Raw genomic sequence first — 27,537 nt, 5'->3', positions numbered from 1 at the left:
ATATTAGGTTAAAATGATCTGTTATCAACTTAGGTCAATATTTATATGGATAATTATCGAGGCCACGTTATATCTTTTTGTTAATCAAAGTAGTATATACTACTATGTGGATACTAATAACACGACATTTGTCGTAAAAGTAGCTACTGGCAACAACTAATTCATTGGATTTCTAACCGTGATAGGGTTTTAATGATCTTTTAATAATGATCATTATAGTCAACGACTCGAACGTGGTTATCTTGCGTGGTACGTTGCTATGATTTTATGCGTTGTGATCAGTGAAACAAATAGTATAGATGAACCGACGTGTATAGACATTAAATATAGAAATAAAAAGCAAAAGCAATAGCAGTGAGATCATGTGATGACTGCAACAAGACTATAATGTATTGTTAAGTTCGTTAGATTTGTGTATGCAAATAGCCAAATACAGGTAGAAAAATAGAATCATCAACCATAACTTCTTGGAAACGAATACAAAGAACGTAGCAAATTTAATTCATAGACGTTGTGGCGTACAGTTAATGCAAGATGTGTGTGTTAACCAAAAGTTTTAAAAAGCAAAATTAACTTTTCTTTTTTAAATTAAAAAGGGTCAACCTTCACACCACCTCTGCTCTCGCCTATCATATCATCACACACTTGTATATAAATCTCCTCTGCAACCTCTTTGTCCTCTTCAACACATTAACTCCCATCTTTCTTTCTTTCCTTCTCTCTGCAAGTTATAGCTATGGTGTTTCCAGAGCTTCTAGTGATTCTTGCAGAATGGGTTCTTTACCGTCTTCTTGCTAACTCATGTTACAGAGCTGCAAGAAAGCTAAGAGGCTATGGTTTCCAACTCAAAAACTTCTTAAACCTCTCGAAAGCACAATCTCCACACAACACTTCTCATCTTCTTAATAATAACCACCAACAACAACAAAATCAAGATTCTTCAAACCCTCTCTTCCCAAGCATTGCAAAGTATCAAGAGCCTCTAGATGAAAACAGAGCATGCTCTGTTTCTCCTGATGAAGTCTTGGTCTGTGACATCGACGGTGTTCTTTTAAGACAGCTTTCGAGCAGACACTTCCACGCGTTCTTCCCTTACTTCATGCTCATAGCCTTCGAAGGAGGTTCGATCATCAGAGCGATCTTTCTTTTGCTCTCTTGTTCTTTCCTCTGGGCTCTGCCGCAAGAGACCAAGCTCAAAGTCCTCTCATTCATAACATTCTCTGGTCTTAAAGTCAAAGACATGGAGAGCGTTTCCAGGTCGGTTCTACCCAAGTTCTTCCTCGACAACTTGAGCCTCCAGGTTTACGACGTGTGGGCTCGAACTACGTACTCCAAAGTCGTGTTCACGAGCTTGCCTCAAGTGATGGTGGAGAGGTTTTTAAGAGAGCATCTCAGCGCTGATGATGTGATTGGGACTAAGATGCAAGAGATAGAAGTTATGGGGAGGAAAGTCTACACCGGCTTAGCTTCAGGGTCTGGTTTTGTAGTGAAACATAGAGCAGCCAAAGACTACTTCTTTGACGACAACAACAAGAAGCCTTCACTTGGTATTGGAAGCTCTTCAAGCCTTCAAGATCACAGCTTCATCTCCATTTGCAAAGTAACTCTCTTTCTTACGCTTTTCATTACTTCTAAGTTTCATACTAACTTTCAGTTTTCTTCTACGTTTCCCCCACAGGAAGCTTATCTTTGTAACGAAGAAGAGGTCATGAACAAGAACAACACTCTTCCTAGAGAAAGATACCCAAAGCCATTGATATTCCATGACGGGAGATTAGCTTTCTTGCCTACACCGTTAGCCACACTCACTATGTTCATGTGGCTCCCTATTGGATTCTTCCTCGCTGTCTTCAGGATCTCGATAGGAGTCTTGCTTCCTTACCACGTAGCCAACATCTTGGCTGCTATGTCCGGTGTTAGAATCACTTTCAAGACTCACAACTTGTACAACGGTCGTCCGGGGAAAGGTAAAACTGGGGTCTTGTATGTATGCAACCATAGGACCCTACTTGATCCTGTTTTTCTCACCACGTCTCTCGGCAAGCCCTTGACCGCGGTTACTTACAGCCTAAGCAAGTTCTCCGAGCTCATAGCGCCTCTCAAGACCGTTAGCCTCAAGAGAGACAGGAAGAGAGATGGTGAGGCGATGCAGAGACTTCTCAGCAAAGGTGACATAGTGGTATGTCCTGAAGGGACCACTTGTAGAGAGCCTTATCTACTAAGATTCAGTCCTCTGTTTGCTGAGTTAACCGAGGACATTGTTCCAGTGGCTGTGGATGCTAAAGTGAGCATGTTCTACGGGACAACCGCGAGCGGGCTCAAGTGTTTAGACCCTATCTTCTTTCTCATGAACCCTAGGCCGGCTTACTCTGTTGAGGTGTTGAAGAAGTTGCCAAAAGAGATGACTTGTGCTGGAGGTAAGTCAAGCTTTGAAGTTGCTAATTTCATACAGGGAGAGCTTGCTAAAGTTTTGGGGTTTGAGTGCACTAATCTCACAAGGAAGGATAAGTACTTGGTTCTTGCTGGAAATGAAGGCATTGTCACATAAAAAAATAATCAGTTCTTTTTTTTTTTGCTTGTTTAATAGTTAAATGTCTCTATTTCAGGACTTAGATGTTTAAAATGCTATTGTCATCATTTCAGTTTCTCATCATCTTTTTCCTTTCTCAGGACTACTGGTATGTAATGGGACTGTTTGGTTATACATAGTCTTTGTTTCTTGATTTGTTTAGTCCAGACCCACAAACCTGTCACTTTAAATGCCACCGATTTTGTTACTAAAACATCTGTAAATCAAAGCATAGTTTGGTATCTGTTGTTAATTCATATATTAAATTCTTTCAGCAAGGAAGATATGTCATGAATGTTCATGCTCGGTCCTAACACCTAAGTTTGTACCCAACTTAACAAGAAATTTAATATTCACAGCATATCACATCACATCACATCACATCACATCAAGAAGAGCCATAGACCTGAATGGAGTATAGAGATGCTTAAAACTGTTCATACCAAAGGAGCTTGAGGCACTAACTGATGTTTGCTTCTTTGGAAATGATATTTGCAATCCTACACAAGCAAATCAATAAATTTCATGTAGCTACTACATCAGGTGATTAGGAGTTAAACTTAAGAGATGTGTTGAGTGCATTACCTTTCCCTGACAGAACGAATCTCTTCAAGAACTTCCGATGTTTGCTGAACCTTTAAATTATTGGGTTTATCTTCATGACTAAGCACCAACGACGCAACATTCACAACGTTGACAAGTTCATCCTCGATTCTGCCAAGTTTCTGGTCTAGATTTTTCAGGAAAGAGTCATAAGAAGACACTTCTCTGAAGATGCTGCCAGTTAAAGCCTCTTCTTGGTGTTGTTCCTCAAAGTTGTTTTCAGTAAGTTGACTTTCCTGAGGATCCAAGTCGTTTGTGTCATTCTCTTGAGTAGACTCAGGCTTTGGAGATACAATGTGAACTCCTCCATCTGAAGTATTATTGTTGTCAGTATCTACTTGGAGATCTAAAGATATGTTCCCAATCAGCTGTGTTTCCTTGACAGATATTGCCTGAAACCAAACCAAGGCTTGTCTCAACACATGTTTCACAGACAGTTAAACACAATTAATTTAAAACTGTGCCTCGTTAAGTTTGGAAGAAAGGGTATCGAGCAACTCGATACGAGATTTGGCCTTGTCCAAAGCTTGCATGACTTTCTTCTTCTGGAGAAGCAACTCTCTTGCATCGTTCTCTTTCCCGGTCTGAACGCTTACAGATGCTTGTCTCCTTAGATTCTCTGCAGCTTCGGATAATCTCAAAAGTCTCAACCTGTTACTATTTGCTGGCAAAAAAACAAAGACAAAAAAAAAAATCAAACAAACAAAGACACTAACTAACTCAATTCCAATTAAGAGGGAAGAATAGCAAAATAAAGGTGAGACCTTTAGCACGAGTGGACTCTGCCTCCGCGTGAAGACGATCGAGCTGGGAACGGAGAAGCTCGGAATCGGCGGTGGAAGCGAAGCACTTTAAGGTCTTCGGAATCCGTCTAGAGTCTCGAGTAACTACCAACGGAGCTCCGACGACGCACGTCGCCGTCGTCACCATCTTTGGTCTTCTTATTACACAAAGCGCGTGGGTGGATAAGAGAGAGAAGAACACAAAGGTAGAGATGAGAACCGGTTATTTCTACATAACCGGAATTAACAATTGGTTACACTAAACCGGAGTTTCAAAAAAAAAAGTTTCAAAAAAAAAGGTTACACTAAACCGGTATTACGTAAACTTAAAAGAAACCGTTGTGGTCGGAAAGACGCAGACTTTTCCAGCTTTGATGTCTCCGTCCAATTTTGATTTCTCTCTTATTACAAAGCAAAAAAACACACGCGCGCGTGGATAAGAGAGAGAACACAAGGTAGAGATGAGAAACGGTTAGTCTCACATAACCGGAATTAACGAACTGGTTATACTTAACCGGTATTACCTAACTTAAGAAACCTGGTCGGAAGTCGGAACCAAAAGACAGACTTTTCCAGCTTTGATGTCTCCGTCCAATTTTGATTTCTCTCTACGGTACTTGAGACTCTGAAAGTTAGAAACGATACCATCTTTGTAGATCTCGGATCACGTTTTCTGTAGGATTTTGCGTGGTAAATTTTGAAACTTGGATGAGTTATTTTCCCATAATTGAATCCAGATTTGTAAATCTCTGTGTGTGTGTGTGTGTTTTTGTTAGGGAAGTGGATCAGATATGAACTGGGTACAACGCAAAATCTACCTTTACAATGTCACCTTCGGTCTCTACATGCTTGATTGGTGGGAACGATACCTCTTCAGTATCCTTTTTTTCTCTCTGCTTCTCTCTTGAGAGATCTGGTCTTCTGCTTAAAATTTAGTTTGAGAATGATGATACTCTTGGATCGTTAGGGAAGATATGCAAGTTTTTTTTTGATTTTTTCACATCAATATATGGCGTGGCATTAAATAGGTTTTTTTGCTGAATAGTGTATTTCGAGATTAAAGTTGATAAGTTATACTTATAGCTCTGATTGGGAAAAAAAATCAGTTTGGTGGGGAAATCATTTCCCGGAAATGTTTGTTAGATCTCTGCTTTGGCTTTCCTCAACCTTTATTCCAGATGGTTTGGTGGTAGTCTTGATGTGGTTCGTAGCTTACAACGGTACACGCTACTTTTCAGAGCTCTTCAAGAGGTAAACAACTTCTTTAAAGTTGTGCACGCCTCTAGGTTTCTTGGTTTTTTGCTTAGCGCTTCGTGTAGGCTTATCTCATACGGTTTAAATTAGTGTATTTCAAAGAACAGAGTGTTGAATTGCAGTATGTTTTTTGTGACCTCAACTTGAACCAATGAAACAAAGATCCATGGGTTTTCTCATGCTTTTCGTAGTTTATGTCTCCCTAGAAATTTTGCAGTACAGAAAGGTAACTCCATCACTGCCTTCCTTCGCTTTCTCTTATGCATATTGTTGGGGGTGGAGATATATACTTCATACCTTGATATCCACAGCTTTGGATGCTGAATTCTTTTTTTTTTTTGAACAACGCTGAATTCTTTTTAAATTTAATTATTCAACACAACAGTGTTAAACATATATATATATATATATATATATATATATATATATATATATATATATATATATTTCATATTAGGCTGTTCTGAGAATCATTTGACGGTCTTTCTTGATACTTTTCTATTTTGCAATCACAGCTTAAGTGCATTCGTTTATCCTTGTGTTACAGGCATCTGGCATGAAAATCATGGAACCACCCAAGGCTTTACCACGTTTGGTTTCAAATTTCTAAGACGTAACAAAACCTATATGCTGCTTCTTCACCTCTGATTCTGTTGGCTTTCCTCCAAAGTTCGACATCACCGAAGACTGTTCAAAAATTGTCTCTGTGTCATTTGTTACCATGTTTTTTTGGAATTAACACAACTTATTTACAGACGCATTAGATCGCAAGCCTTTCTGTTGTATTTCCCAATCTCTTTGAAACATTGCCAAACCAATGCTAAAAATGATTGTGGTGTTTTGTAACTAGTGAATACTACTTATCATTTTCATCACTTCGATAACAAAAGGCTTACTCTGTAAAACAAACATTTTTCTATGATCTTAAAAGACTGATTCAATATACTAACAAGAACAACAACTGAATAAAAAAGAATGAAGATCAAAGAATACGAAGGGCTGTCTACTTGGAGGGGGCAGGTGTCTCTTTGTCTTTCTTTCCGGCAAGAATCATAGAGATCTGGAGACCACGGCTGAAGGCTTGGTTAAACAGCAGTCTGGTTTGGAACTCAGACACAAACGGGAACCAAGATAAGACTGCAATGGGCATGAATATCAAAAGCCCCATTATGTACTCGTACGCTCTCCCTAGCTCTTTTATCGAGTCCCAGAATCCTAGTCCCTTGAGCACGCCACGCAGCGCTTGCCCGATCTTCAAAAAACATTAGGCAACAGTTTAACAAACCTCATTCTCATTCATCAAAGGAAAAAAAGACTCTTGTGCAGGTAGGTAAAAGTTGTGTGTGGTAACTAACTTACAAGAAGAATGGCCCAGCCGGTAGGCAAGAAAGCGAGGAATGAAGCGCATACATCTGTAATGGTGAGGCCGCAGACTACAAACAATACAGTCATGACTGACAAGAAACCGAGGAAGAGTAGCGCCTTGAGAATCCTGAACATAACTTGAAAATCTGTACCGAATTTCCTTCTACCCATCGATACCATCTGTCAAAAATGATTAAAACAAAACAAAACAACCATCACTATCTTGTCTCTGAGAAAACAAAACCAAACCAAACCCACTCTCTGAATATAGATTTGTTATTCAGAGCCTTTTACCTTCAGGACGAGAAGAACTGACAACAAGACTCCCCAAGAGAGTCCATAAGACAGAAGTGTTGTGTCGCGGTGAGCGACGTTGAGGTGGTACACAATCCCATACTGGTAAAGGAGGAAACGCAGAGCGAGAAGTATCTCGAGAACCCTTCCTCTCAAGTTTGTGTGCTTGAGATGTTCTTGCTCTGATTCCCACCATGACTCCCAACTCTTCTCAACAACGATCCCAATCCCCCCTCGGTTCCCCATCCATCTTTTCCAGTCAGTCCAGTCGTCCACCGTCTTCTGCCACTCGAATCCAGACGGGTTGAATATAAACGGAGCGAACAACCAAGAAGTCACCAGGAACCACATCGAAAACGTGATGTATATATAAAGACTCGAGCTACGGTACGAGTTTCCATAAACTTGGTAAACTATCAGCAGCATGACCAGCTCAAGTCCCTTGACGAAATGGCTTCTCGAGTATAGTCTATAGTTATCCGCAAACTTGGCGTGGAAAACGACAAACCCACGACCGGTTGCTCTGTACTTGGAACCTCCATGCAAGATCGTCCTCCCGAAGTAATGAGCTTTAGTTCCAAGCTGAAACGTGAAGAAAACAGAGGCGAGCTGAAGCTGCATTATGATGAAATCGCCCAAGGCCGTGCGGAACCCTTTCTCCAGGCCGATCTCCATGACCATCGGTAGAACCATCAGAAAACCTAACTGGAAAACAGATTGAGCTGCTAGCGCCTCCTCGAGAGCTTTGGACTGATGCACAGTTGCGCTTTGCAGAATCTCTTTTTCTAATCCGCTCAGTACCAGGTAAAGACGCCCATAGAGAAAGACATATACTGTGAGAACTGTTACCATACTACTGAAGTAGAAACCAACAGTGGTGAAGTAGAAGGAGAGCATCCTGTAAAAATCAAAACGACGTCCAAGTCGGTAAACGTCACGACTTAGTGTTTGCTCCCCATTACCATTCGCAACTTTGGCTTCGAAAACCGAAACCTGATTCATCCCTACGTCGCGCCCTTTCCCTGCTTGGATATACTCGTGATGTGTGATGTAACCCCCACGAAGAGTTGAATTGTACCCTGTTTTGTTACCATGTTTTAGCCATCCACAAAAAAAAAAGAAGAAGAAGAAGAAAGTTAAACGGTTTGTCAGCAAGAACCGTTCTCTCTACCTGCAAAGATATCTTCGCTTAAGTTTATTATCTTTGAAGCCTTGCTAATGCCTCCCCTTGTGATGTGGAAGATTCTATCAAATATATCTGGATGGCCATAATGGAAACGTACCCTGAAAAAGACACGTGAGTTAGTCGTGTTTTTCTAAAAAAAGAAGATTTAGTTATCTACGATAATCTTTAAGATTCGATGATGCAGACAGAGACTGCAACTACTTTTGAAGTTAGATTTGAAGCTACAAAAGAAAGCGTATCAAGGATCTTTCCCTAGTCACAAGATAAGATAATACCTCAGAGGATTTGCCAGAACACGTTGGCCAATGGTAACGAAACTTGTTTCTTGATTTGACATGAACCAAGCAAGTGATGAAACACTGTGGGAGTCACAAAAAAATAAGATAAGAAAGATTAAGAAAACAACAGTGTAAAAATATGAGGAGACATATGCATTAACATCAAGAACGACCAAAGGTATAGATAATCTTCATACCTTCCAGTAAATATGTGTTCACGAAGACCCAAAATTGTAGGATTCCTCTTGCCACGACGACCTTCATCAAATTCTTGTAGCACGTTTCTCATTTTAAAAGTCTCTTCAAAGTAGTTGTCCTGAAATGCGAAAAATGGAATGAGACAGCATAGTTTTTGAATCAACAAACTGGTTGAGGGGTAGAGAGACGAAAGCTTACCTGGTTCATGTCTATGGTCTGAAGTGCTTCACCGCGAGTGAAAATGATGGCATGGTTCTGATTCTCAGGTTTTCCTTCGCCAATTTCAGTTGGATTGCCGGGAAGTTTGATACGATATATTTCCTAAAAAACCAAGAACAAGACTAATTACGTAAGAAATTACCACAATACAACAAATTTGCTTGTTGTTATATACCTCATCTAGTTTGTTACATCCTTTGAGCAGAACTGAGTAGAAAACTTTCTGTGATTTTTTATTGATTGTCTCCTCCCTTTCATCTATATAGGCAACACGCAAGGATGGATACCTAAAAAAATTAACGTATAAAACTGAATTTTAAAACTAAGGTAGAAGAAGAAGCATGAAGGTTTTGATTCCAAAAAGAAGTGACAACTTTCTTACTTTAGCATGAGTTGTAAAATGTTATTGTAACAGCTTCGATCCCTGCCCTCACTCGACTTTTTCTGGTTCCCGTAGACCTGGCATGACACGACATATGTGAATTTTAGATCCGCAAGAGCTCGTGCGCGGATCATAAACTCTTCATTTGATGCTGAGGGAAGGTAGCCATCATGCGCAGCTGCAAGATGAAAAATAGTTCTTAAAACCAATAAAAAAAAACTTATCTCAAGTAACATTAAGTTTGGAGGAAATACAAACCATATTCTGTGTATTCCTGGAAACATTGAAGTTCGAGAGCCATTCTGTAGTACATCATTCCCCTAACTAGCAGAGTAGTAAAGATTTTTTTCAGTACATTAGCGACCGCATAAACACATACATACAAGTAAAAAAAATCCTACAACATTCTGATAGTATACCTGTCCTAGAAAGGGTCTGGCCTCTATAAGATACCCACTCACGGAGTTGATCTGCCTTGTCTTTCTCAGAAAAGGTTCGTTTAGGATCATTGACACGTTCGGAAAAATTTGACCATTCCTCTGTGTAACACAAAACATTTCCATTCCGTAAACTTGAAAACTTTGTTACAAAGACGTAGTACAAAATCACCAGATAGAGACGCTCACCAGGATATATTCTCTGTAGGTAGAACAAAATAGATATTCCATCTTCGTTCTCTTTGTTCAGTTCTTCCTCTGAATAGAGAACATCTTCTTTGTAATAAGGAGTTAAGACACTATATACAAATGTGAAAAAAAAAACAAATGTTACTTGGTCCCTTGAACCAACTGAGAAACAGAAGATAAAGAAGTAGACATAGATCTTGTCTAGGACCACTATCACTTTGATTTACCATTAGTTAAGCTAAAACATGTACCTAAATGATAGCATGTCACGAACTCGAGGAGCATCTGGCATATTCATGAACAAGGAATTTGCGAAGAATGTCATACGACGACGAGCTTCAATACTTTGAGGGATATTGATTGCAGATTCTTTAACGGTCACAAGTAACAAAAGTCTTACAACCTACAACGTAAGATTGAATGAATGAGATCTTAAAAAACAGACACATGGCTGATTGTTCACATTAGAACAGAGAAAACAGAAGAAAAAAAAATACCTTTTCTCTCCAAGAGTCGTCCTGACTACCAAGATTTATCTTTTCAAACCTTTGTTCTTTTTTCTCGCTTTCAATATCACCACTCTGATAATGAGCCCTCTCAAGGATCCTACAGGTATAAAGACAAAAGCATGTTACCTGAATATTTCATAGTGAAGTTTAAACCTTATGGATTGTTAAAAACTAGAGAAAAAAAAACGAGGAGCTTTTCTTGCATAGAAAAAATGAGCCAAACGATCAAGACTTACTCGTGACCCTTAACCATAACATCCTGCGTGATGATCTCAATAATATCTTGGAGAACATTGATTATCTGAGACTTGTAAGTTTCATCTTCCGCATAATCACTCAGCTGTGAGCACGACCAGATGTCAATTAGTAGGAAGAAATAATAAAAACACAAAAGAAAAGTAAGTGATAGTATTGAAAGAAAGAAGAAAATATATTCACGTTACCAGGATTTTTAAGAACTTCTCTAGCTTATCACTGAGTAAAGGCATACCAGTCATCCGGAATGCACTCAAGAATCTATGTTGTTGAATGCTATCATCAATCTCAAAACAAATCTCCCTTACAATCCTATATAGATTGGGAGAAAGTAGTCGTGTATAGTTAGTACTCAGCCAGTTTGGAATATATTGAAAATGCATAAATCTGAATGTTGGTACAATCTAATACTGAAAAGATAAAGAAAATTCGTACCGTTTATCAGATTCATCTTCAAGAAGACCATATATTACGTCCCTCATCGATTCATAAGCTTCAACCACTGCGTAATACATATAGTATTCACTTTTAATCTTCTTGAATAATTCAGCGTCCTCTTTTCCCTTGAAATCTTTAGCCATGTCCAATGCTATGGGAATCTGACACCAAAAGAGAACAGTTCATTAAGCAGAGGGAGTGGTTGGGGCAAAAATGAAGCAGAGAGATCTGTATTAATACTTTGCTAGCAAGCAAGAAAGGAGGCCATTGCACAACAGTAACATCTCCAGACGACGAAGGTACAAGTAGCAAATCTCTTTCCCTATACATCAAAGAAGCAAAGAACACAAGTATATTTAGAAACAAACTTAGGGAATTAGTATGATTAGTTTATATTATAGAAATAGTCCCAAACCTATCGCTGATCAGATCCTCATCCCGCATAGTATATATGAACTTATTCCACATCTGTGAGAACCTCGCAATGTCATTTTCGTTCACTTGTTCGTCCTGCATTACTCAAATGTTACATCTGTCACCCATAAAATGAAAATACCTGGCGTATACTTTCTTCTCACTTAAAATTTATATTTATGATTAATACCAAGTGCTTTCTCTTTGGACGGCCTGGAGGTGATGGTGTAAGCTTAGAACAGAAAGCAGAGGGAACAAATCTAAATCTGGACCGCAACATTCCAAGTGTACGTATCTGCAAATGAAAAAAAAATTGAGAATCACAATGTAGCATGTTGGGTTTTAACTTTGGGAATCAGAAAAATTTCATCACATGACCAGATAAGTTTTTGGTTTATAATTTTTGCATACTAACAAAATAATTTAAAAAAGAAAGAATTACCTCCCCAAGATGACTGAAAGCTCCATAAATCCCACCAAATAGAGTGGAGAATATGGCATACCATATTTGTGTATCCATAAAATAAACCTAAAATGAGTCGAGTTTCAGGGGATTAGAAATGCTCTTACCAATTTAATTAATAAAAATTACTTACCAAGACAATGGGACCCCATATGGAGATAATGACACCAATGTTATGAGTGGCTGCATTTACATATCAACATTGTCTAGAATTGAAAGACGTTAATAGCAGTAAATAAGCATACTATGAGTAAGGATCACTACCATTTGGAAAGAACTCATGCCATTTATAATCTAAGCCACTCATATCCCATATTAACTTCGTTGGTTTGACAAGTGGTAATATCTGTCCAGGCAACATCAATAAAAGTACATGTTATAACTGCAGTAAAAAGATGCTTGTAGAAAATTTTAGATGCTAGCTAGGACTGTGAATGATTAGGAAAGTAAGTGTGAGTAATATTAAAAAGTAAACATTCATTAGTAGGAAAAAATATGAGTTATAAATCTGAAGCTAAATTAGCTAATTCACCTCCACATAGTAGCTGAACGCGAGCTTGCTAAGTAATAGCATGACCCAAAAGAATGTATACCTAAGACAAGATGAATTGAACAAAATTAATCATGGAAGCATAACAAAATTGTAACAAATGTTATCGCGCACACAGTGTACAACAATAAAATAGTGTATTCACAGAAATGGATAACATCATATTTCTTACTTGAAAAGTGCAAACATCTCTTCATGCATTCCTCTGCCAACATACAACTTTGGCTGAGCCCACCACATGATAAGCGTGACAACCCGCATATTTGATCGTTCCATGATTCTTCGCAGAGGTGGAAGTAAGAAAAACACAGCGGCCAAAATATTTGGCAAGACATATAACGCAATAGCATAGTTGTATAATGTCTGGTGAGGCCAACTCTGAATCCAACCACTGAAGAACTTAATTAGTCCAGTTGGATTCTGCACCGACTTCGAATACGCAATTGGCAATACGATGGCCCACATGGCTGCCATTAAAAATTTTGTGATGAACCGTAAAATCTGAGAAAACTTTAGGCTCTTCCAAGCACCAAAACTAAGAATTACATCCAATGTCGCTGCATTTCATAGAAGAACAAATGATTAAGCCAATATGGTATAAATATACAGCGAATGAATGTTGTCAAATGAAACAGAATTAAAATTACCTTGTAGAAGATTGAGAAAAGCTGAAGTAATGAAAATGGTCAAGACATTTTTAAATACATCCTCCTCGAATATGGCAAGAATAGATCCTGACGAGCTCCATGCAATTATCATCATAGTCTGATAAAAATAGAATTACTACATATATTTTATCCAACAGAGAAGGAGGAGAGTGAGACTTTTAATTTAAATCCTACTTGTAGAGACAGCACAAGGAACATCCACAAACGGTCGAAACTTCGATAGAGATTCCAAAACGTGCGAGCTTCAACAAAATTAGTTTTCGGTTTCCTCTTTCCATGGGGAACTTGGTCTCGTCTCTGCAACAAAAAAATACATTGGTAACCTTCATAACCAAAATTATAGTGCTTATGCAGTAATAAATAAGCAAAATTAACACCTCATTTGGATGTGGTGAGATCTCATCAGAGTGGATGAAAAAATCTGCCTCAGGTTTCATCGGCCAACCCAGCCTAAAACACCTCTTATCCCTAAAACGGTAAATTGAATCTTCTCAAATAACAACACTTGACTAAAACATATAACACCTGATCGAGCTGATTTAACTAACTCACCAAAAGTACTCGTTAAGATCATCATAGTTTCTCCATTTAGAATGGCTTGCCTTCCCCATTTTGTTTCTCTTAACTTCCTATTTCCCAAAGTGACCTGCTCTTCTTAGTGAACTAATACTTGAGGAAAGAAAGGAAAAAAAAAACTGGAACAGAAAATTACATACCTTGCGTAAGACCTGGTAGATTGGAGTTATAACATTCCTTAAGAATGCCTCATCGTCAGGTGCACCTGCTTCATATGTCTCCCCCGTTACAGGGTATACATTGGAAAACAGAATTCCATGGACTTCATTCGCCATCTTCACAAGAAGATTTTTCAAAGAAAAACACGTGGTTATACAACATTTTACATAATAACAGTATAAGAACAAGGTTTTTCCCTTATAGAATATCAGGTAAGTTTTTCACATATGTAAGCATCATCACAACACTTCACAACATTTTTGTATATCAGATAATCACCAACAAAATCACAGAAAATACAAAGACGACTAAATACACATCTAGAGAAATTTATTATTCTTGTTTCCTTGGAACTCAATACTCACCCAATAACGTACGTGATTATATTTCTGTAGTTTTTCACCTCAAATAAAATTCTTACTAATTTGAATTTTGAACTCGCCAAGAGAATGTTAGTGCTTGATCTTAATCAGCATGTTGGATCCCAAGGCATTAGTAATTATAGAGCTTAACAGAAAGTTTCTTTTCAAGATTTTCATAAGAAACAAAAGCATAGTAGGCAAAACCAAAAACTAGCATTACGTTGATACCTCAGTTGAAATGGGACCTTGAGTTCAAAGTTCATCACAGAAACACACAAGAGGAAAGACGAATCGTTGAGCTAAAAGAACCTACCTTGTGAAATATGTAACAAAGGGATTCAGGCATGAATCGGATATTCGATGCTTCACCCCATATGAGAAGATAAAGGCCAATGTACACAAGGCTCAGCTGTTGTTCATTGCAACCTGGAGGAAATCTGCCAACAAAAAAACCATTCACCAATAGAAACGCAAGATTTTTTAAGTCCTAGGAGCGTTAAGAACTCTATTTATCCAATGGAAGGTCAATATGATACCTGAGATATGATTCACACCGCAAATACTTGCACCATGACCTGTAATTCTTGAAATACTTGTCCATCAACTTCCTCACGGTGCTAGGCTTTAGCTAAAATTCATTTGAAGTTAGTAACTTGTATGTATTATACTCTTCAAAAAGGAAGCTATGTTATAGAGTACACATTTTACCTCGTTATAATTCTCGAGATCCCTCTTTCGCACATCAACGTTGGCAAGTAGCAGTATGAGATGCTCCCTCTGATTAGCTACATTTCCTCTCTTTCACCATGAAAAAATAGGATGCTTAGTCATGCAACTGTTCATCAAATAAAAAAAAAACTAAAGACTAAAACATAGCAAGAAAGAAACTTATACCTGAAAACCAAAAACCAAAGCCAGCCACTCGAGAACATCATTGAAAGATCTGGTTTCTTCCCTTTCCACTTGGTCGGGATTAGTAGAGGATGAAGGGAGTCTTGGCTGAGGAAGATTTTCCACATTAGAGACGGCCCGAACTGCCACCTTAATCTACATTTTAATGACAAACATCGGTAAGAGCTCAGAGTGACTAAAATAATGGGCAAGTGGAGTAAGAAAATTTTGCACATTCAGCAACCTCAGGGAGCTCCATTATAGCGGTTTTTGCCCCTCCAGCGTCCAAAGGAAGAATATTGTAGTGCTCATAGTGATCCTTCTTTCTTTCAACTTCTTTAGCATACCTGTGGGTCTACATTCCAACAACAACAACAGAATAAGAAAGAAGAAAAAATCAAAGTGCCACGATTATCCTATTCAGGGGAACACTAATCAACCTTTTCGTCTATTCTTCCTGGAGGAACAACAGTCTTTAGAACATCATACAAGACCGTAGCCATCTGGTAAAGCTTAGCCATCTCCTCCCTACAATGACAAAAACCGATAGAAGCAAAAGAGTTAGTAGACATCATCTTTCGTTTCTCATGTAATGGTTACTAAATGTTAAGAAGTAAGAGATACTCACGGTGTCTTTTTCCCTTCTCCTCTTTGTATATTATCCTCGTAGAACTTCTGATAGTAGTTCTGAATTTCTTTCGGGTCGCTCGTTGGTTCCTCCTATAACAAACAAACAAACAAAATTACATGAACTACTATCTCAAGGTATAACCAAACGTTGGAGGACTTCACATAATAAAAATCATATCCAGATAAATCGCAAAGCCAGAACAAACACAAAGCTAAACAAGCTATATACCTTTTCTAAGTTGTGCAATAGATAGGTCTTGAACTGACGAACACCACGTCCACTTGATGTTGGATCCATTCTATGAGCCTTCTCAAAGGCGTGGAAACGACCTATATTGAGTGAGTGAAACAGATAAACAATGACATTGTCATCGTCCACAAAAACCACACTGCTTCTCAAAATCCCTTACTATAGATGACGAGTTGCATATTTAATTGTTTTTAAGTTTGTTATGGATTTACAAGCCTAAAAACTTTTATATATTACTAAAGAGAGAATCATACAGAGGTAAGCAACACGCGGGTTATGACCCTCGATCTCATTAGCCACTCGAAGAACGGGAGCTATGGAAGCAAGAGAAGAAGGCACAAGCTCGCTGTCAACTACATTCTCATCTTCGTTAGCATGATCAATCATCATCGTCCCTGCTCGCGTCATCCTCCGAGATAGAGACCGAACGGGTTGCATCTGCGGCGGCCTCCCATCCTCTCCTCTTCCTCCGCTGCTGGTACTCGCCATCGATGATTACGACTATCAATCCCTCTCCGATGATTGTGACATTTCTTCCCATGTTTTATATGTGCAGAGGAAAAGGTGAAGAGGCCGAAACAGAGATCGGATCGGATTCGTTGAGTGGGGTTTAAGGTAATGCGATTGCTCTACGAGGAAGAAAAGAATGCGAACGAACGAAAGAGGAACTTTTTTAGCTGTGACTTTTTCTATTAAATATATAACTAATGACTTAGGTTTTTGTGTGGTTGAAGCTCCTCGAATCACTTATTCTCTCTCTCCCTTCTCGAGGTTTTCTGGGAATTGTTTTTTTTTTCCCGGGAAAGGATTTGCTTCTCGGAGAAGTGGGAGTGGCGACTGAAAGTGGAGAAAGGGAACGGCTACGAAGGAATCTAGACTACGTGATGTTTTTACCTGTTCACCAAATTAACAACGTGCCGTTATAATATTCTACCAATTGGACCACTTTTTAGTTGGGCTGACTACTGGCCCATGGGTTTTTCGACCAAGGGATTCGTATATCCAACAGAAAATTTTGTGATTTGGGCATTTAAAAGAATCAGAAATAGTGTTTAGAATTAAAAAAAATGATTGATGGCCTAAAACATTAATGGCCCATGCAGGTTTCGAACCTGCGACCTTCGCGTTATTAGCACGACGCTCTAACCAACTGAGCTAATGGGCCTCGTTGCTTATCTTGAATCATTATAACAAATCAACAAACTGACAACCTTTTCTTTGTGAGATATTTTGAACTCCTAGCTGCTATGTGAAAATGACACTCATTTGTGCTTACCCTTTTTTCATATCGTAGATCTTTCGTATCGTAGATCGTGAATGATGATGATACGCATGCATGTTTTGTTGCTTTATATGCCAAACTATTCTATATGCTGTACTACATCCAACTGTTTAATAGTAGTCATAGTAGGCAGTACCGTCTCAAACTTTATACGGACCCTGTTCAAAAAAGACATTTTTTAGTAATCTAAAATAATTTAGATTTTTTTACAAAATATCATTATAATATAAAATAAATACATCAATTTAATTATTTTATATCTAAATAACACTATTTTCTGGGTTTTAATGCAAAATCATCGATCAAATCATCAAATTTGATCATTTTTCTAGTCATTCTTTTAGTTTTTCAATTTTTTTTTTACGTTTATTATATCCAAATTAGAAATTATAATCTATAAATATAATAGAGTAACAAAATCTAGATACTAGTTAGACAAAAAGACAAGGCACTCTTTTTTCTTGTCTACAAAAATTGTAGACTAGATTTTTTTTTTGCTTTGTGTTTGCTATTTTTTTTTAAAAAAACAGTGAAGAAAATATATATTTTTTTCCCTATCTATAATCACTTATTAATATTTTTTTCCTAAACATAATCAAATTAAAATATTGACTTTCTATACTACAATTGAATATTTAAACACACATCAACAACTATTTCTTACTTTCCAAAATATATAAGTGACAGAAATACTAATAACTTCCTAATTTATTGCATTTTTAGTTGGTTATAGAAACAAAATAAAGAATTGTAATTTATATTTATTGGTTATAACTATGAAAATTATTAAATTCAAATATAGATAATCTTATATTTTATAAATATATGCTTTTAAATTTATAAAATTATAACTATTACTTAAATTATGGACCTTCTAAAATTTTGGATCCTGTTCGACTGCTCCGCTTGCACGTACTAAAAGATGGTCTTGATAGTAGGATCTGAAGACTTAAACCTGACGATCTGAAAAAAAACTCATCCCTCGAGTTAGATGTTTATGGACAAATCAACTTTCTTAACGTTAGAATTCTGTCTCAGCTGCTTTGACTTTTCTGAGCTTATTATTGCGCGGCGCGACTAAAATTCGTGTCTACAAGTTAAAGATTAGCATGGCCGAACAAACACTCATCATGAATAATATATTCTATCCATGTTTCGGGCCAATACAAGTTCCAAAACTAAGTCGACAATTATAGTTATACTTTAAGATGCTACATGTTGTAGTATGACATACTAAGTTAATTAAGGGAGATAGGTAACTCAGTGCTTTATGACCATCCACTACAAGAAAACAACACTTTGGCGAGGAAAATTAACGAGGAAATAAAATCCTCGTAAAATTACGCCGACTTTACGAGGAAACTACAAAGAAAGAACAAAACGTCGTTATTTCCTCGTAAAGTAACGAAGAAAACATTTCCTCGTTAAAACAACGTAAAGTTACGTGGTTTTAACGAGGAAATTCTCTTTCCTCGTTAAAACCACGTAAAGCTTGCATCATCTTTACGAGGAAATGAGGAAATAGAGTTTCCTCGTAAACACAACGTAAATTCACGTCTTCTTTACGAGGAAATGTTTTACGTGATTTTAACAAGGAATACTAAAGCACATTTTTTTTTGCTACCTACCTATTCCTCGCAAATTCCTCGCAAAACTTCAACTACCAGATTCAAAAAATTTCTATAAATATGGAAGTTTCAACATCATTTTAAACACACCAATATTGAGGTTTGAGGTTTGGAATGAAGAGTAGAAGATAAGAAAGATGGTGTTTGTGGTTTGGGGTTTTAGATTTTAAGCGTTTAGAAAGCATACCTTGTTAATTCCTCGTATTTAACGAGGAAATAACGATGAAAAAAAAAATGCGAGCCTCGTTAATTCCACGTAAGACGAAATCGTCGTAAAGGCCTCGTAAGCTTACGTGGAATTACCGAGGCCCGTTGTTTATTTCCTCGTAATTTCCTCGTGGGTTTACGAGGTTTTAACGAGATATTTTGTCTAAACCCCTAAACCCTAAACCCCAAACCCTATCTTTCTTCTATTTTGTCTAAATCCCAAACTCCAAACCCCATTAATAATTTTATAATTTTCAAAAGATTATATTTTCAAATCTTCAAAAGATTGTATTTTTGTTGCAAAATAAATAATTTGATTTTGTATAAGTTTATATTAGAAAGAAGAGATTGATATTAGAAGTTAAAGAATTGTGGTTTTAAATTTTGAGTTTTGAAATTTGGAATGAAGAGTAGAAGATAAGAAAGATGGTGTTTGTGGTTTGGGGTTTTAGATTTTAGGCGTTTAGAAAGCATACCTCGTTAGTTCCTCGTAGTTAACGAGGAAATAACGATGAAAAAAAATGCGAGCCTCGTTAATTCCACGTAAGACGAAATCGTCGTAAAGGCCTCGTAAGCTTACGTGGAATTACCGAGGCCCGTCGTTTATTTCCTTGTAATTTCCTCGTGGATTTACGAGGTTTTAACGAGATATTTTGTCTAAACCCCTAAACCCTAAACCCCAAACCCCATCTTTCTTCTATTTCGTCTAAAGCCCAAACTCCAAATCCCATTAATAATTTTATAATTTTCAAAAGATTATATTTTCAAATCTTCAAAAGATTATATTTTTGTTGCAAAATAAATAATTTGACTTTGTATAAGTTTATATTAGAAAGAAGAGATTGATATTAGAAGTTAAAGAATTGTGGTTTTAAATTTTGAGTTTTGAAATTTGGAATGAAGAGTAGAAGATAAGAAAGATGGTGTTTGTGGTTTGGGGTTTTAGATTTTAGGCGTTTAGAAAGCATACCTTGTTGATTCCTCGTAGTTAACGAGGAAATAACGACAAAAAAAAATGTGAACCTCGTTAATTCCACGTAAGATGAAATCGTCGTAAAGGCCTCGTAAGCTTACGTGGAATTACCGAGACCCGTCTTTTATTTCCTCGTAATTTCCTCGTAGGTTTACGAGGTTTTAACGAGATATTTTGTCTAAACCCCTAAACCAACCCCAAACCCCATCTTTCTTCTATTTTGTCTAAATCCCAAACTCCAAACCCCATTAATAATTTTATAATTTTCAAAAGATTATATTTTCAAACCTTCAAAAGATTATAATTTTGTTGCAAAATAAATAATTTGATTTTGTATAAGTTTATATTAGAAAGAAGAGATTGATATTAGAAGTTAAAGAATTGTGGTTTTAAATTTTGAGTTTTGAAATTTGGAATGAAGAGTAGAAGATAAGAAAGATGGTGTTTGTGGTTTGGGATTTTAGATTTTCGGCGTTTAGAAAGCATACCTCGTTAATTCCTCGTAGTTAACGAGGAAATAACAACGGAAAAAAAAAATGCGAGCCTCGTTAATTCCACGTAAGACGAAATCGTCGTATATGCCTCGTAAGCTTACGTGGAATTACCGAGGCCCGTCTTTTATTTCCTCGTAATTTCCTCGTGGGTTTACGAGGTTTTAACGAGATATTTTGTCTAAACCCCTAAACCATAAACCCCAAACTCCATCTTTCTTCTATTTTGTCTAAATCCCAAACTCCAAACCCCATTAATAATTTTATAATTTTCAAAAGATTATATTTTCAAATCTTCAAAAGATTATATTTTTGTTTCAAAATAAATAATTTGATTTTGTATAAGTTTATATTAGAAAAAAGAGATTGATATTAGAAGTTAAAGAATTGTGGTTTTAAAATTTGAGTTTTGAAATGTTAAGAAGATTATATTTTCAAATCTTCAAAAGATTATATTTTTGTTGCAAAATAGAAAATTTAAATAAATAATTTGATTTTGTATAAGTTTATATTAGAAAGAAGAGATTGATATTAGAAGTTAAAGAATTGTGGTTTTAAATTTTGAGTTTTGAAATGTTAAGAAGATATTGAGGTTAAAAGGAAGATATGTTTGTAATATATGAAGTAGAATATAAGAAAGATGGGGTTTAGGGTTTGGGGTTTGGGGTTTCTGATTTTAGAGGTTTAGAAATTTACCTCGTTAAAAACTCGTAATTTACGAGGCATTTACGAGGACCAGAAAGACGGGCCTCGCTTATTCGTCGTTGGATTTAGGACGGGCCTCGCAATTTCCTCGTAAGTTTACGAGGATTTTACGAGGAAATAAAAGACGGGCCTCATTAATTCTTCGTAAATCTACAAGAAAATTGCGACGCCTTCGTAAGTTATATATACAACCCAAACCTCACAATCTCCATTCGTCCCAACTTCCTCTCCAATTCCTCTCCATTTCCTCTCCAACTCCTCTCCCATTCCTCTCTCCTTCGAAATGGTAATTTCCTCGCTCCCCATAATTAGTTTAGTATATTAGGTGGTTAGTTTAGGGAATTTAGATAGGTTTATGGAATTTATGTTCGTTAGATAGATTTTTAAATTATTGATGATAGATTTTTTATTATTGCTGATCATAAACTCAAAAAATATATTTTTGCAGGTTCGCAAGAACATGCTTACTGCTCACTACAGAGACATGTTCGGTGAGTCTGGTAGTCAGTTAGACTCTCCAGGTTCTTCTTCAGGTGCCGGCGGTTCCGTGTGAGTGGACTCGAGGCCTTCATCGACGTTATAGCGGCCACAAATCCGGAATGGGAAACTTTATTGAGGAACATGAAACAACAAAATCTCATTCCAGACGAGTCATCGGGCACACATGACGAGGAGGAGCAAGGAATTCTACGAGGCGATGAACGGGCCTTAGTTTTTTTCGGTTTATGTATTATAAAATCCAAAACTTATTTATATATAAAATATTTTGTTGCATTTGAATTTTATTTAAAATTTATTTATAAACCACAAATATATAAATATTTTTACTAAATTAAATTAATAATTATTAAATTTATCAATATTATTTATTAATTCGAAAATTCGCATTATACGAGTTATTTACGTCGAAAGCTAACCGAGGAATTTACGAGGAATATTTTACGAGGTATTTACGAGGAAAGCTTTTCAAGGAATCTACGTGGAGTTTACGAGGAATATATTGCAAGGAAGTTACATCAAATTTACGAGGATTTCTTCCAAGGAAATTACGTGTAAGTAACGACGAATGCATCGCGTGGTTTTTACGAGGAAAGCCCGCGAGGATTTTACGAGGAAATGCGGCGAGGAACTTACGACGAAATCTTGACTTCGTTTTTACGAGGAAATGGTTGACTCGCTACTTTACGAGGAAATGGCGACGAAATGTGTGTTACGACGGACGATAAACGACGAAACCTATTTCCTCGTTAATTCCTCGTAAACTTCTTTTTACGAGGAATTAACGAGGAAATTGGTCCTCGTTAAATATATGTTTTCTTGTAGTGATCCCAGTCTAGAAAAAATACAAATATGAGAACTGACAATAATAATTAGTATGATTGAAATACATAGCTTTCGATTGATAAAATAACGGCTCTGTATATAATGTCACAAATTGTTGATAGAGACGCAGCTACGTTCCCTTTCATCATCCCGAAAGGAAAGTAGACAAATCAAATTGAGCTGTCTTGCATCAAAGAAAAAGAAAAAGAAAACATCTGTATTGGGGTTTATATATAGTTCTTTACGACACACCATTACGTAGTATGAATCTAATCTATACAATCAGAAATATACATGTAGAATATATTCGTTAACTTAATCATATTATATAACGGTTCATATAAAAAGTGTGACATTTGTAGGAATGTGAGAGAAAGGACCGTTGTTGCATTGGTTTGGTGGGCCGCTGGACCGTTGGTTCTCTAACTAAAATAATATCAGTGACGAAAAGCCTTGTTGTTAAATCCCTGAACCACCCCTCACACCCTTCTTCCAACCTTTCGCCAGCTAATGCTTTTACTTTTCCGAAGAAAAAAGGTAAGAGGATCTCATTCCTTTACTTACTCCCACTTTACGTTAATACCCTCTCCTTCTCTAACCTATTCACCAAATCGCCACCCTCTCCTCTCCTGTATAAGAACGCACTGTGTGACATGATGACTCTGTCCTAAAGAAAGAGAGACAAAAAGGATGGGAGTGATTAAGAGGTGGACGTCTCTGAAGAAGAAGCCGCAGAAAGAGGAGATTGAAGTGACGGCGAAAGAAGCACATACATGGCGTCGAGTAAGGAGTATGTTTTCAACGCCGTCTTCGTCGTTTAAGTGGAAAAGAGGTGATATACTGCATACGGAGATAGTGGACGGAGTGGTTTACAACGTGATGTATGTAGTCGAAGGTGTCGTTCTCGTTTCGACTCTCTGTTTCTTCTACCTCTGTTGTGGATGCCACATCTGATCTCTTATTTTATTATTTTCATATTCTCTCAATTGCATTATTCTTTTGTATTCATACTTCTTCTTCATCCTCCATGTTTAGCTTAGTCTCAATTCTACACAGTAAGCCTATAATGTTATCTGATGTTACTATGTAGTTTCTATAGAATAAACTTTAAATTCATTTAACTTGCCAATCTCTGACGTTTCCATGAAGGCAAAAGCAGTTTCATGAGAGCGTTTATAAGTAGTTTTACCAGAGGTTATGTATGCAACACAAAAAAATGCTTACGGTTAAGGACCCTCTTCTCGATCATCCGTCTCATCAAGAATCACATATTTTCCGGTTTGACTTGAAGCTTGTAGCTGCGTCTCATCTTCTGTTTTGTGTCCCTTCTGAAGTTTATCATATCTGGAAACACATCAAAGCGACTATGAGATTATATTCATTAATCAATATATCAGATGTTTAACAAAGAAGTTATGCAAAGTTCCTTCTCCAGGAGGAGAAGAATAAATTACTTACTTGTACCAGTTGAACAAACTGACACCAACCATGATAATCATCAGACCAAAACCTTTCAGCCAAGTAAATTCGTCATGGAAGTAAAACACTGCAACCTGTACACACCGAGTAGTAGAACAACAATGAAAATATTTACATCCCTCATTCATCAAATGCTAGCACTGATACAATATAAGCAATTACCACTATGGTGACAGCCTCTTTAACGACCCCCGCTATTGTGACAGTTACAGCACTGGTCACCGAAACAAGAACATACTCTGTTAAAACCTGAAAACAAAATACTAACTAGTGAGCATGAAAGAAGGATCAGATACCAAGCTAGATATTCACAAGCCGCTTCAGAGTCCACCCATCAAGGCGAGTTCATTCTTGAAATCAATTAATCTAATCATGCCTCAACTGGATAAATTCACTTATTGTAACTATGAACTGTTAGCAAATGCTTACCATGAAAAAAGCTAGCGCTCCACCAAAAAGCATCAAGAAACAAGTTCGAGCAAAATGCTCTCCACTATCAAAGTATCTGTTCTCTCTAAATTCACTCCATGGATCCAGAAGGAGAGAAAGAAGTCCAGTCACTATAGCCATAACTGGTGACACGCAACTCATAAATGTGAATGGATTTTTCAGGCCTGGATGAACAGAAAAGTACAGATTAATACATGTATTATAACTTTTTTAAGAATTAACAACGAATATTATATACAAGAAAACACCAAGAGAAGAACTCACCATACGTTTCTCTCTACTTATCGTGTTATCGTCAGGATGCACCCAAAATATTGGAAGACAAAATCATTAAATATATAAAGATCCAATGCATAGTTTAGAAGCAATTAGAAACTGATACTAAATAACATACCTGCAAAAGAACTTGGGTCATACACCAACGGAAACCAGACATGACCGCAGCAAGCATGACAAAAACGAAACCCCAAAACTCAAATTCCGTCTCCTTTGTAACTGGATGCAAATTAACAGTTTGGTTAGATAAACCAAAACTAAGGCATGTGGATGTATACTGTAGCAGACAGGATGAAAAAAAATTGGCCAAGGTTGAAAAAGGAGTAATGCATTAATGTTTGGAGAAAAACACACCTGATAACAACACTCCTGCTGAGATAACTGAAATAATGCCAAAAAGTTTCAGGCTTGGAGACTCCAGCCTTGCAAGAGAAACTGTGTCAGAATAACACAAAAAGGGATGGAAAATGCAGCAAAACATCAGTGTGATGATTGATAAAAAAGGATGTGTATTCAGAGAGAACTGTAAACGAACTTAGTGTTAGGTTTTAACTAGAGCAACAGAGTCTACATTGATAAATTTGTTAAGTACAGACCCTAATGCATGGTCTAAAGATCAAGATAAAAAAAAATTGTTATGAATAAAGCACCTGAAGGCAAAAGCAAACAGAAGAAGAAATATTGGTGCTGCAGATTTGCACTGCAAATGAAAAAAACGTGAATTTCATTAGACACGTCTCGGCTTCTTTCATCCACAAATTCCTAACACGTTGCATAGGCCTACAATATAAAATTAAACAACTAACCATTGTTGCAAACGTAACCGATATGAAGACAAGTGACTCGTTACTTAGGTTTATATCCAAAGCAGTTGCAAGTGCTGTTGGTACAACTGTGAAACGAAAGTCCATGTTGGTCATCAGTTCATAGAAACTCAATATAATCAACTTAGAAAAACTGAAAAAAGCTAAATCTTCAAAATTGTTCAACGCCTCGTCATCACTAGATACTGAAATGATTGATGCATTGGATAAATTACATAAATTTCTCAATACTATACAGTGAGGATCATATAGCTCAGGGACTGATCATTAGCAAGTAAAAAAGAAAGGATCTCACGACATAGTTTAAGTTAGTTTACCTCTAATGAAATAGTCTCTCCATGACATGGTAACATCAGGTTGAAATCTTCCCGACCAGTACCATGTTATCATCTTTGATAAAACCGCTTGAATAGAAAAATGAATGGTATTCATTAACAAGGGAGCAGGAAATTTCCCCAAATCATCTCCTAAGAGAGTTTTGTTGTACCTAGAAAATTAAGCAAAACAAATTAAACACTAGCTTTGAAGAAAAAATAAAACAAGAAAAGGCTAAGGGATCGTCACAAAGACATGCACTTACAGAGTCAAAAAAGTGCTGAAAGTGTACCATACAAGTATAAAGAAGAGTGTTTTTAGGATGTCAGCGGGAGAGATAGCATCTTTCGAGGCTTTAGGCAACGTTCCGAGGTTATCACCTGAACTGAAACCAACATCAAAACTGCTGGAGCGGTTTGTCTCGTTTTCAATATCAAACGGCTCTAAAACCTGTTCTGTATCTACATCTCCCTGATTGGATATCGCTTCAGCTGTGCCACCACCACGTAGATGTATTCTTTGCTCCATCAATAATCTAAACTCTCAACAGCCAACCTTTTCGGCTACCATTCACAGACCACCACTCGGACAGAGCATTACAATCTAGTACACGCAGGCCTTTATTTACCCCTGTGATGGACACAGCTTCTATGCCTTGGAACCTCAAGGAAGAAATATTTTATCTTTGACTCACTGCCAACCATATACTCATATGTTCAAATGGCTCAGTGTCCCGGCAGATTCACTGAAAATTCAAGGAAGGTAGGAACCTAAGCTTTTGATGAATAAGCAATGCAATGCATCTGGAATCACTCACTTGATGTTTGACCTAGAATCTAATGCCAAAAGTACCATTATCGTAACCTAGCAACTAATGATCTGAACAGTAAGTGGAAAGAGCAAAGTAGTTACAAGAGCCACATTTCACTCAAGGCAAGCTTCTAAAACGCTTCAAGAAGAGACTAATTAAATCAATAGGCCAGCCATATAAATACAAAAACGGAAACCAACACGAAGGAATCTGAGTTTCGATTCAGCTCAATAGAGAATTAATCTCATTCCAAATCAGGGAGAAGCTCAATGATTCCCAGCTCAAAAAAAAAAAAACAAAAAAACCTGAATCGGGAGTGAGCTTTAAATAATTCACAGATTCGAATTGGAAGATGAAACCGGAAGACAGACTTACGAAGAGGGAGATAAATCGTCGCGGTGGGATCTGATCGGAGCGTGGGAGCTGCTGGATTGATTGATTTGATTTGATTTGATTTGATTTGGAGTTGCAAGCAAGCGATGATGATGGTTGTTGTTGTGTTGTTGTTTGGTGCAATTTTTACGAAAACATTACACTCTGTGACAATGCAACTTGCGTTACCTTTGCAGATTGTAACTATAAACTTTATAATTTATGGACTTTTCAACAAAACTTTCATTCGATTCCTGGTTTGGTTTCACCTCGTTTTGAATATTAGTTTTTATTGTTTTGCCGTACAATTGATTCTAGCTAATTAGTTATTTTCTTGAACATTTTTGTTTTGTTTTAGCCTTGATTCCATCCAAATCTGTGTTATCATAAATGAAAGAAATTTATATTCAGAGTAAACAAAATTATTAATGCATTTTATCAACAAACCATATAGCAAAAAAAATGCAATAATAAAAATAA

The 27,537-nt window shown here is 37.0% G+C and overlaps 6 protein-coding genes, 1 long non-coding RNA gene and 1 other non-coding gene across 10 annotated transcripts; 4 read left to right on the top strand and 4 right to left on the bottom strand.

Annotated features, from left to right (window-relative positions):
- Positions 1-614: 614 nt before the first annotated feature.
- Positions 615-2,723, top strand: LOC130509480 (glycerol-3-phosphate acyltransferase 1). The gene is made up of 2 exons (XM_057005557.1): positions 615-1,600; positions 1,679-2,723. Exons 1-2 carry the CDS (start codon positions 737-739, stop codon positions 2,546-2,548), a joined length of 1,734 nt encoding a protein of 577 aa, XP_056861537.1. The 5' UTR covers positions 615-736; the 3' UTR covers positions 2,549-2,723.
- Positions 2,724-2,804: 81 nt separating this feature from the next.
- On the bottom strand, positions 2,805-4,149 carry LOC130509498 (uncharacterized). The gene is made up of 4 exons (XM_057005618.1): positions 3,937-4,149; positions 3,637-3,836; positions 3,155-3,564; positions 2,805-3,069 (listed from the first exon to the last, which is right to left on the bottom strand). Exons 1-4 carry the CDS (start codon positions 4,100-4,102, stop codon positions 3,030-3,032), a joined length of 816 nt encoding a protein of 271 aa, XP_056861598.1. The 5' UTR covers positions 4,103-4,149; the 3' UTR covers positions 2,805-3,029.
- A 341-nt stretch (positions 4,150-4,490) lies between these two features.
- Positions 4,491-6,083, top strand: LOC108844061 (uncharacterized). Of its 2 annotated transcripts, none has more exons than XM_018617265.2 (3): positions 4,491-4,644; positions 4,731-4,830; positions 5,133-5,209. In XM_018617265.2, the coding sequence occupies exons 2-3, from the start codon at positions 4,746-4,748 to the stop codon at positions 5,207-5,209; spliced, it is 162 nt and encodes a 53-aa protein (XP_018472767.1). In that variant the 5' UTR covers positions 4,491-4,644; positions 4,731-4,745. The 2 variants fall into 2 exon arrangements, 1 of the variants encoding a protein (XP_018472767.1); XR_008943521.1 differs by lacking the exon at positions 4,491-4,644 and adding an exon at positions 5,756-6,083 and having other exon boundaries at positions 4,762-4,830; positions 5,133-5,205.
- Positions 6,084-6,104: 21 nt separating this feature from the next.
- On the bottom strand, positions 6,105-16,782 carry LOC108843791 (callose synthase 7). The gene is made up of 39 exons (XM_018616993.2): positions 16,176-16,782; positions 15,901-16,001; positions 15,670-15,761; positions 15,482-15,569; positions 15,286-15,396; positions 15,045-15,197; positions 14,859-14,948; positions 14,687-14,778; positions 14,464-14,587; positions 13,770-13,904; positions 13,606-13,682; positions 13,431-13,521; positions 13,228-13,350; positions 13,033-13,150; positions 12,558-12,942; positions 12,368-12,428; positions 12,100-12,181; positions 11,969-12,018; positions 11,815-11,901; positions 11,563-11,667; positions 11,374-11,468; positions 11,199-11,280; positions 10,956-11,119; positions 10,709-10,832; positions 10,502-10,605; positions 10,254-10,362; positions 10,008-10,159; positions 9,757-9,866; positions 9,550-9,669; positions 9,389-9,454; positions 9,131-9,308; positions 8,924-9,035; positions 8,728-8,850; positions 8,529-8,647; positions 8,329-8,412; positions 8,039-8,151; positions 6,868-7,946; positions 6,568-6,753; positions 6,105-6,460 (listed from the first exon to the last, which is right to left on the bottom strand). Exons 1-39 carry the CDS (start codon positions 16,408-16,410, stop codon positions 6,212-6,214), a joined length of 5,769 nt encoding a protein of 1,922 aa, XP_018472495.1. The 5' UTR covers positions 16,411-16,782; the 3' UTR covers positions 6,105-6,211.
- A 230-nt stretch (positions 16,783-17,012) lies between these two features.
- Positions 17,013-17,086, bottom strand: TRNAI-AAU (transfer RNA isoleucine (anticodon AAU)). Its single transcript has one exon. It is a non-coding gene; the product is annotated as a tRNA-Ile (tRNA).
- A 1,150-nt stretch (positions 17,087-18,236) lies between these two features.
- LOC130509518 (uncharacterized) lies at positions 18,237-21,981 on the top strand. The gene is made up of 2 exons (XR_008943526.1): positions 18,237-21,493; positions 21,656-21,981. It is a non-coding gene; the product is annotated as an uncharacterized LOC130509518 (long non-coding RNA).
- A 748-nt stretch (positions 21,982-22,729) lies between these two features.
- LOC108805711 (probable sugar phosphate/phosphate translocator At1g06470) lies at positions 22,730-27,304 on the bottom strand. 2 transcript variants are annotated; one of them, XM_018577681.2, is made up of 13 exons: positions 27,061-27,304; positions 26,140-26,619; positions 25,877-26,046; positions 25,542-25,627; positions 25,386-25,435; positions 25,090-25,157; positions 24,854-24,954; positions 24,724-24,736; positions 24,439-24,623; positions 24,172-24,258; positions 23,989-24,083; positions 23,755-23,874; positions 22,730-23,578 (listed from the first exon to the last, which is right to left on the bottom strand). In XM_018577681.2, exons 2-12 carry the CDS (start codon positions 26,400-26,402, stop codon positions 23,757-23,759), a joined length of 1,236 nt encoding a protein of 411 aa, XP_018433183.1. In that variant the 5' UTR covers positions 26,403-26,619; positions 27,061-27,304; the 3' UTR covers positions 22,730-23,578; positions 23,755-23,756. The 2 variants fall into 2 exon arrangements, with proteins under 2 accessions (XP_018433183.1, XP_056861553.1); XM_057005573.1 differs by lacking the exons at positions 22,730-23,578; positions 27,061-27,304 and adding an exon at positions 26,991-27,054 and having other exon boundaries at positions 23,621-23,874.
- Positions 23,221-23,651, top strand: LOC108805801 (uncharacterized). The gene has a single exon (XM_018577788.2). The coding sequence runs from the start codon at positions 23,221-23,223 to the stop codon at positions 23,482-23,484; it is 264 nt and encodes an 87-aa protein (XP_018433290.1). The 3' UTR covers positions 23,485-23,651.
- Positions 27,305-27,537: the final 233 nt, after the last annotated feature.

Source organism: Raphanus sativus, chromosome 1 (assembly GCF_000801105.2).
Source record: "Raphanus sativus cultivar WK10039 chromosome 1, ASM80110v3, whole genome shotgun sequence".
In the NCBI taxonomy this organism is placed as follows: domain Eukaryota; kingdom Viridiplantae; phylum Streptophyta; class Magnoliopsida; order Brassicales; family Brassicaceae; genus Raphanus; species Raphanus sativus.
Note: the sequence above shows the minus strand (reverse complement) of the source record. Positions and strands in the feature narration are given on the sequence as shown.

Excerpts from the sequence above, each read along its gene's own strand:
- LOC130509480 (XM_057005557.1), top strand. The coding sequence starts at position 737 with ATGGTGTTTCCAGAGCTTCTAGTGATTCTTGCAGAATGGGTTCTTTAC. Across the intron at positions 1,601-1,678 it reads GCTTCATCTCCATTTGCAAA|GAAGCTTATCTTTGTAACGA; the intron begins GTAACTCTCTTT and ends TTTCCCCCACAG.
- LOC130509498 (XM_057005618.1), bottom strand. The coding sequence starts at position 4,102 with ATGGTGACGACGGCGACGTGCGTCGTCGGAGCTCCGTTGGTAGTTACT. Across the intron at positions 3,837-3,936 it reads AGAGTCCACTCGTGCTAAAG|CAAATAGTAACAGGTTGAGA; the intron begins GTCTCACCTTTA and ends TTTTTTTGCCAG. Across the intron at positions 3,070-3,154 it reads ATTCGTTCTGTCAGGGAAAG|GATTGCAAATATCATTTCCA; the intron begins GTAATGCACTCA and ends TTGCTTGTGTAG.
- LOC108844061 (XM_018617265.2), top strand. The coding sequence starts at position 4,746 with ATGAACTGGGTACAACGCAAAATCTACCTTTACAATGTCACCTTCGGT. Across the intron at positions 4,831-5,132 it reads GTGGGAACGATACCTCTTCA|ATGGTTTGGTGGTAGTCTTG; the intron begins GTATCCTTTTTT and ends CCTTTATTCCAG.
- LOC108843791 (XM_018616993.2), bottom strand. The coding sequence starts at position 16,410 with ATGGCGAGTACCAGCAGCGGAGGAAGAGGAGAGGATGGGAGGCCGCCG. Across the intron at positions 16,002-16,175 it reads CCCGCGTGTTGCTTACCTCT|GTCGTTTCCACGCCTTTGAG; the intron begins GTATGATTCTCT and ends CACTCAATATAG. Across the intron at positions 15,198-15,285 it reads CTATAATGGAGCTCCCTGAG|ATTAAGGTGGCAGTTCGGGC; the intron begins GTTGCTGAATGT and ends ATTAAAATGTAG.
- LOC108805801 (XM_018577788.2), top strand. The coding sequence starts at position 23,221 with ATGGGAGTGATTAAGAGGTGGACGTCTCTGAAGAAGAAGCCGCAGAAA.
- LOC108805711 (XM_018577681.2), bottom strand. The coding sequence starts at position 26,402 with ATGGAGCAAAGAATACATCTACGTGGTGGTGGCACAGCTGAAGCGATA. Across the intron at positions 25,436-25,541 it reads CGGTTACGTTTGCAACAATG|TGCAAATCTGCAGCACCAAT; the intron begins GTTAGTTGTTTA and ends TTTCATTTGCAG. Across the intron at positions 25,158-25,385 it reads CTGTTTGCTTTTGCCTTCAG|GCTGGAGTCTCCAAGCCTGA; the intron begins GTGCTTTATTCA and ends TTCTCTTGCAAG.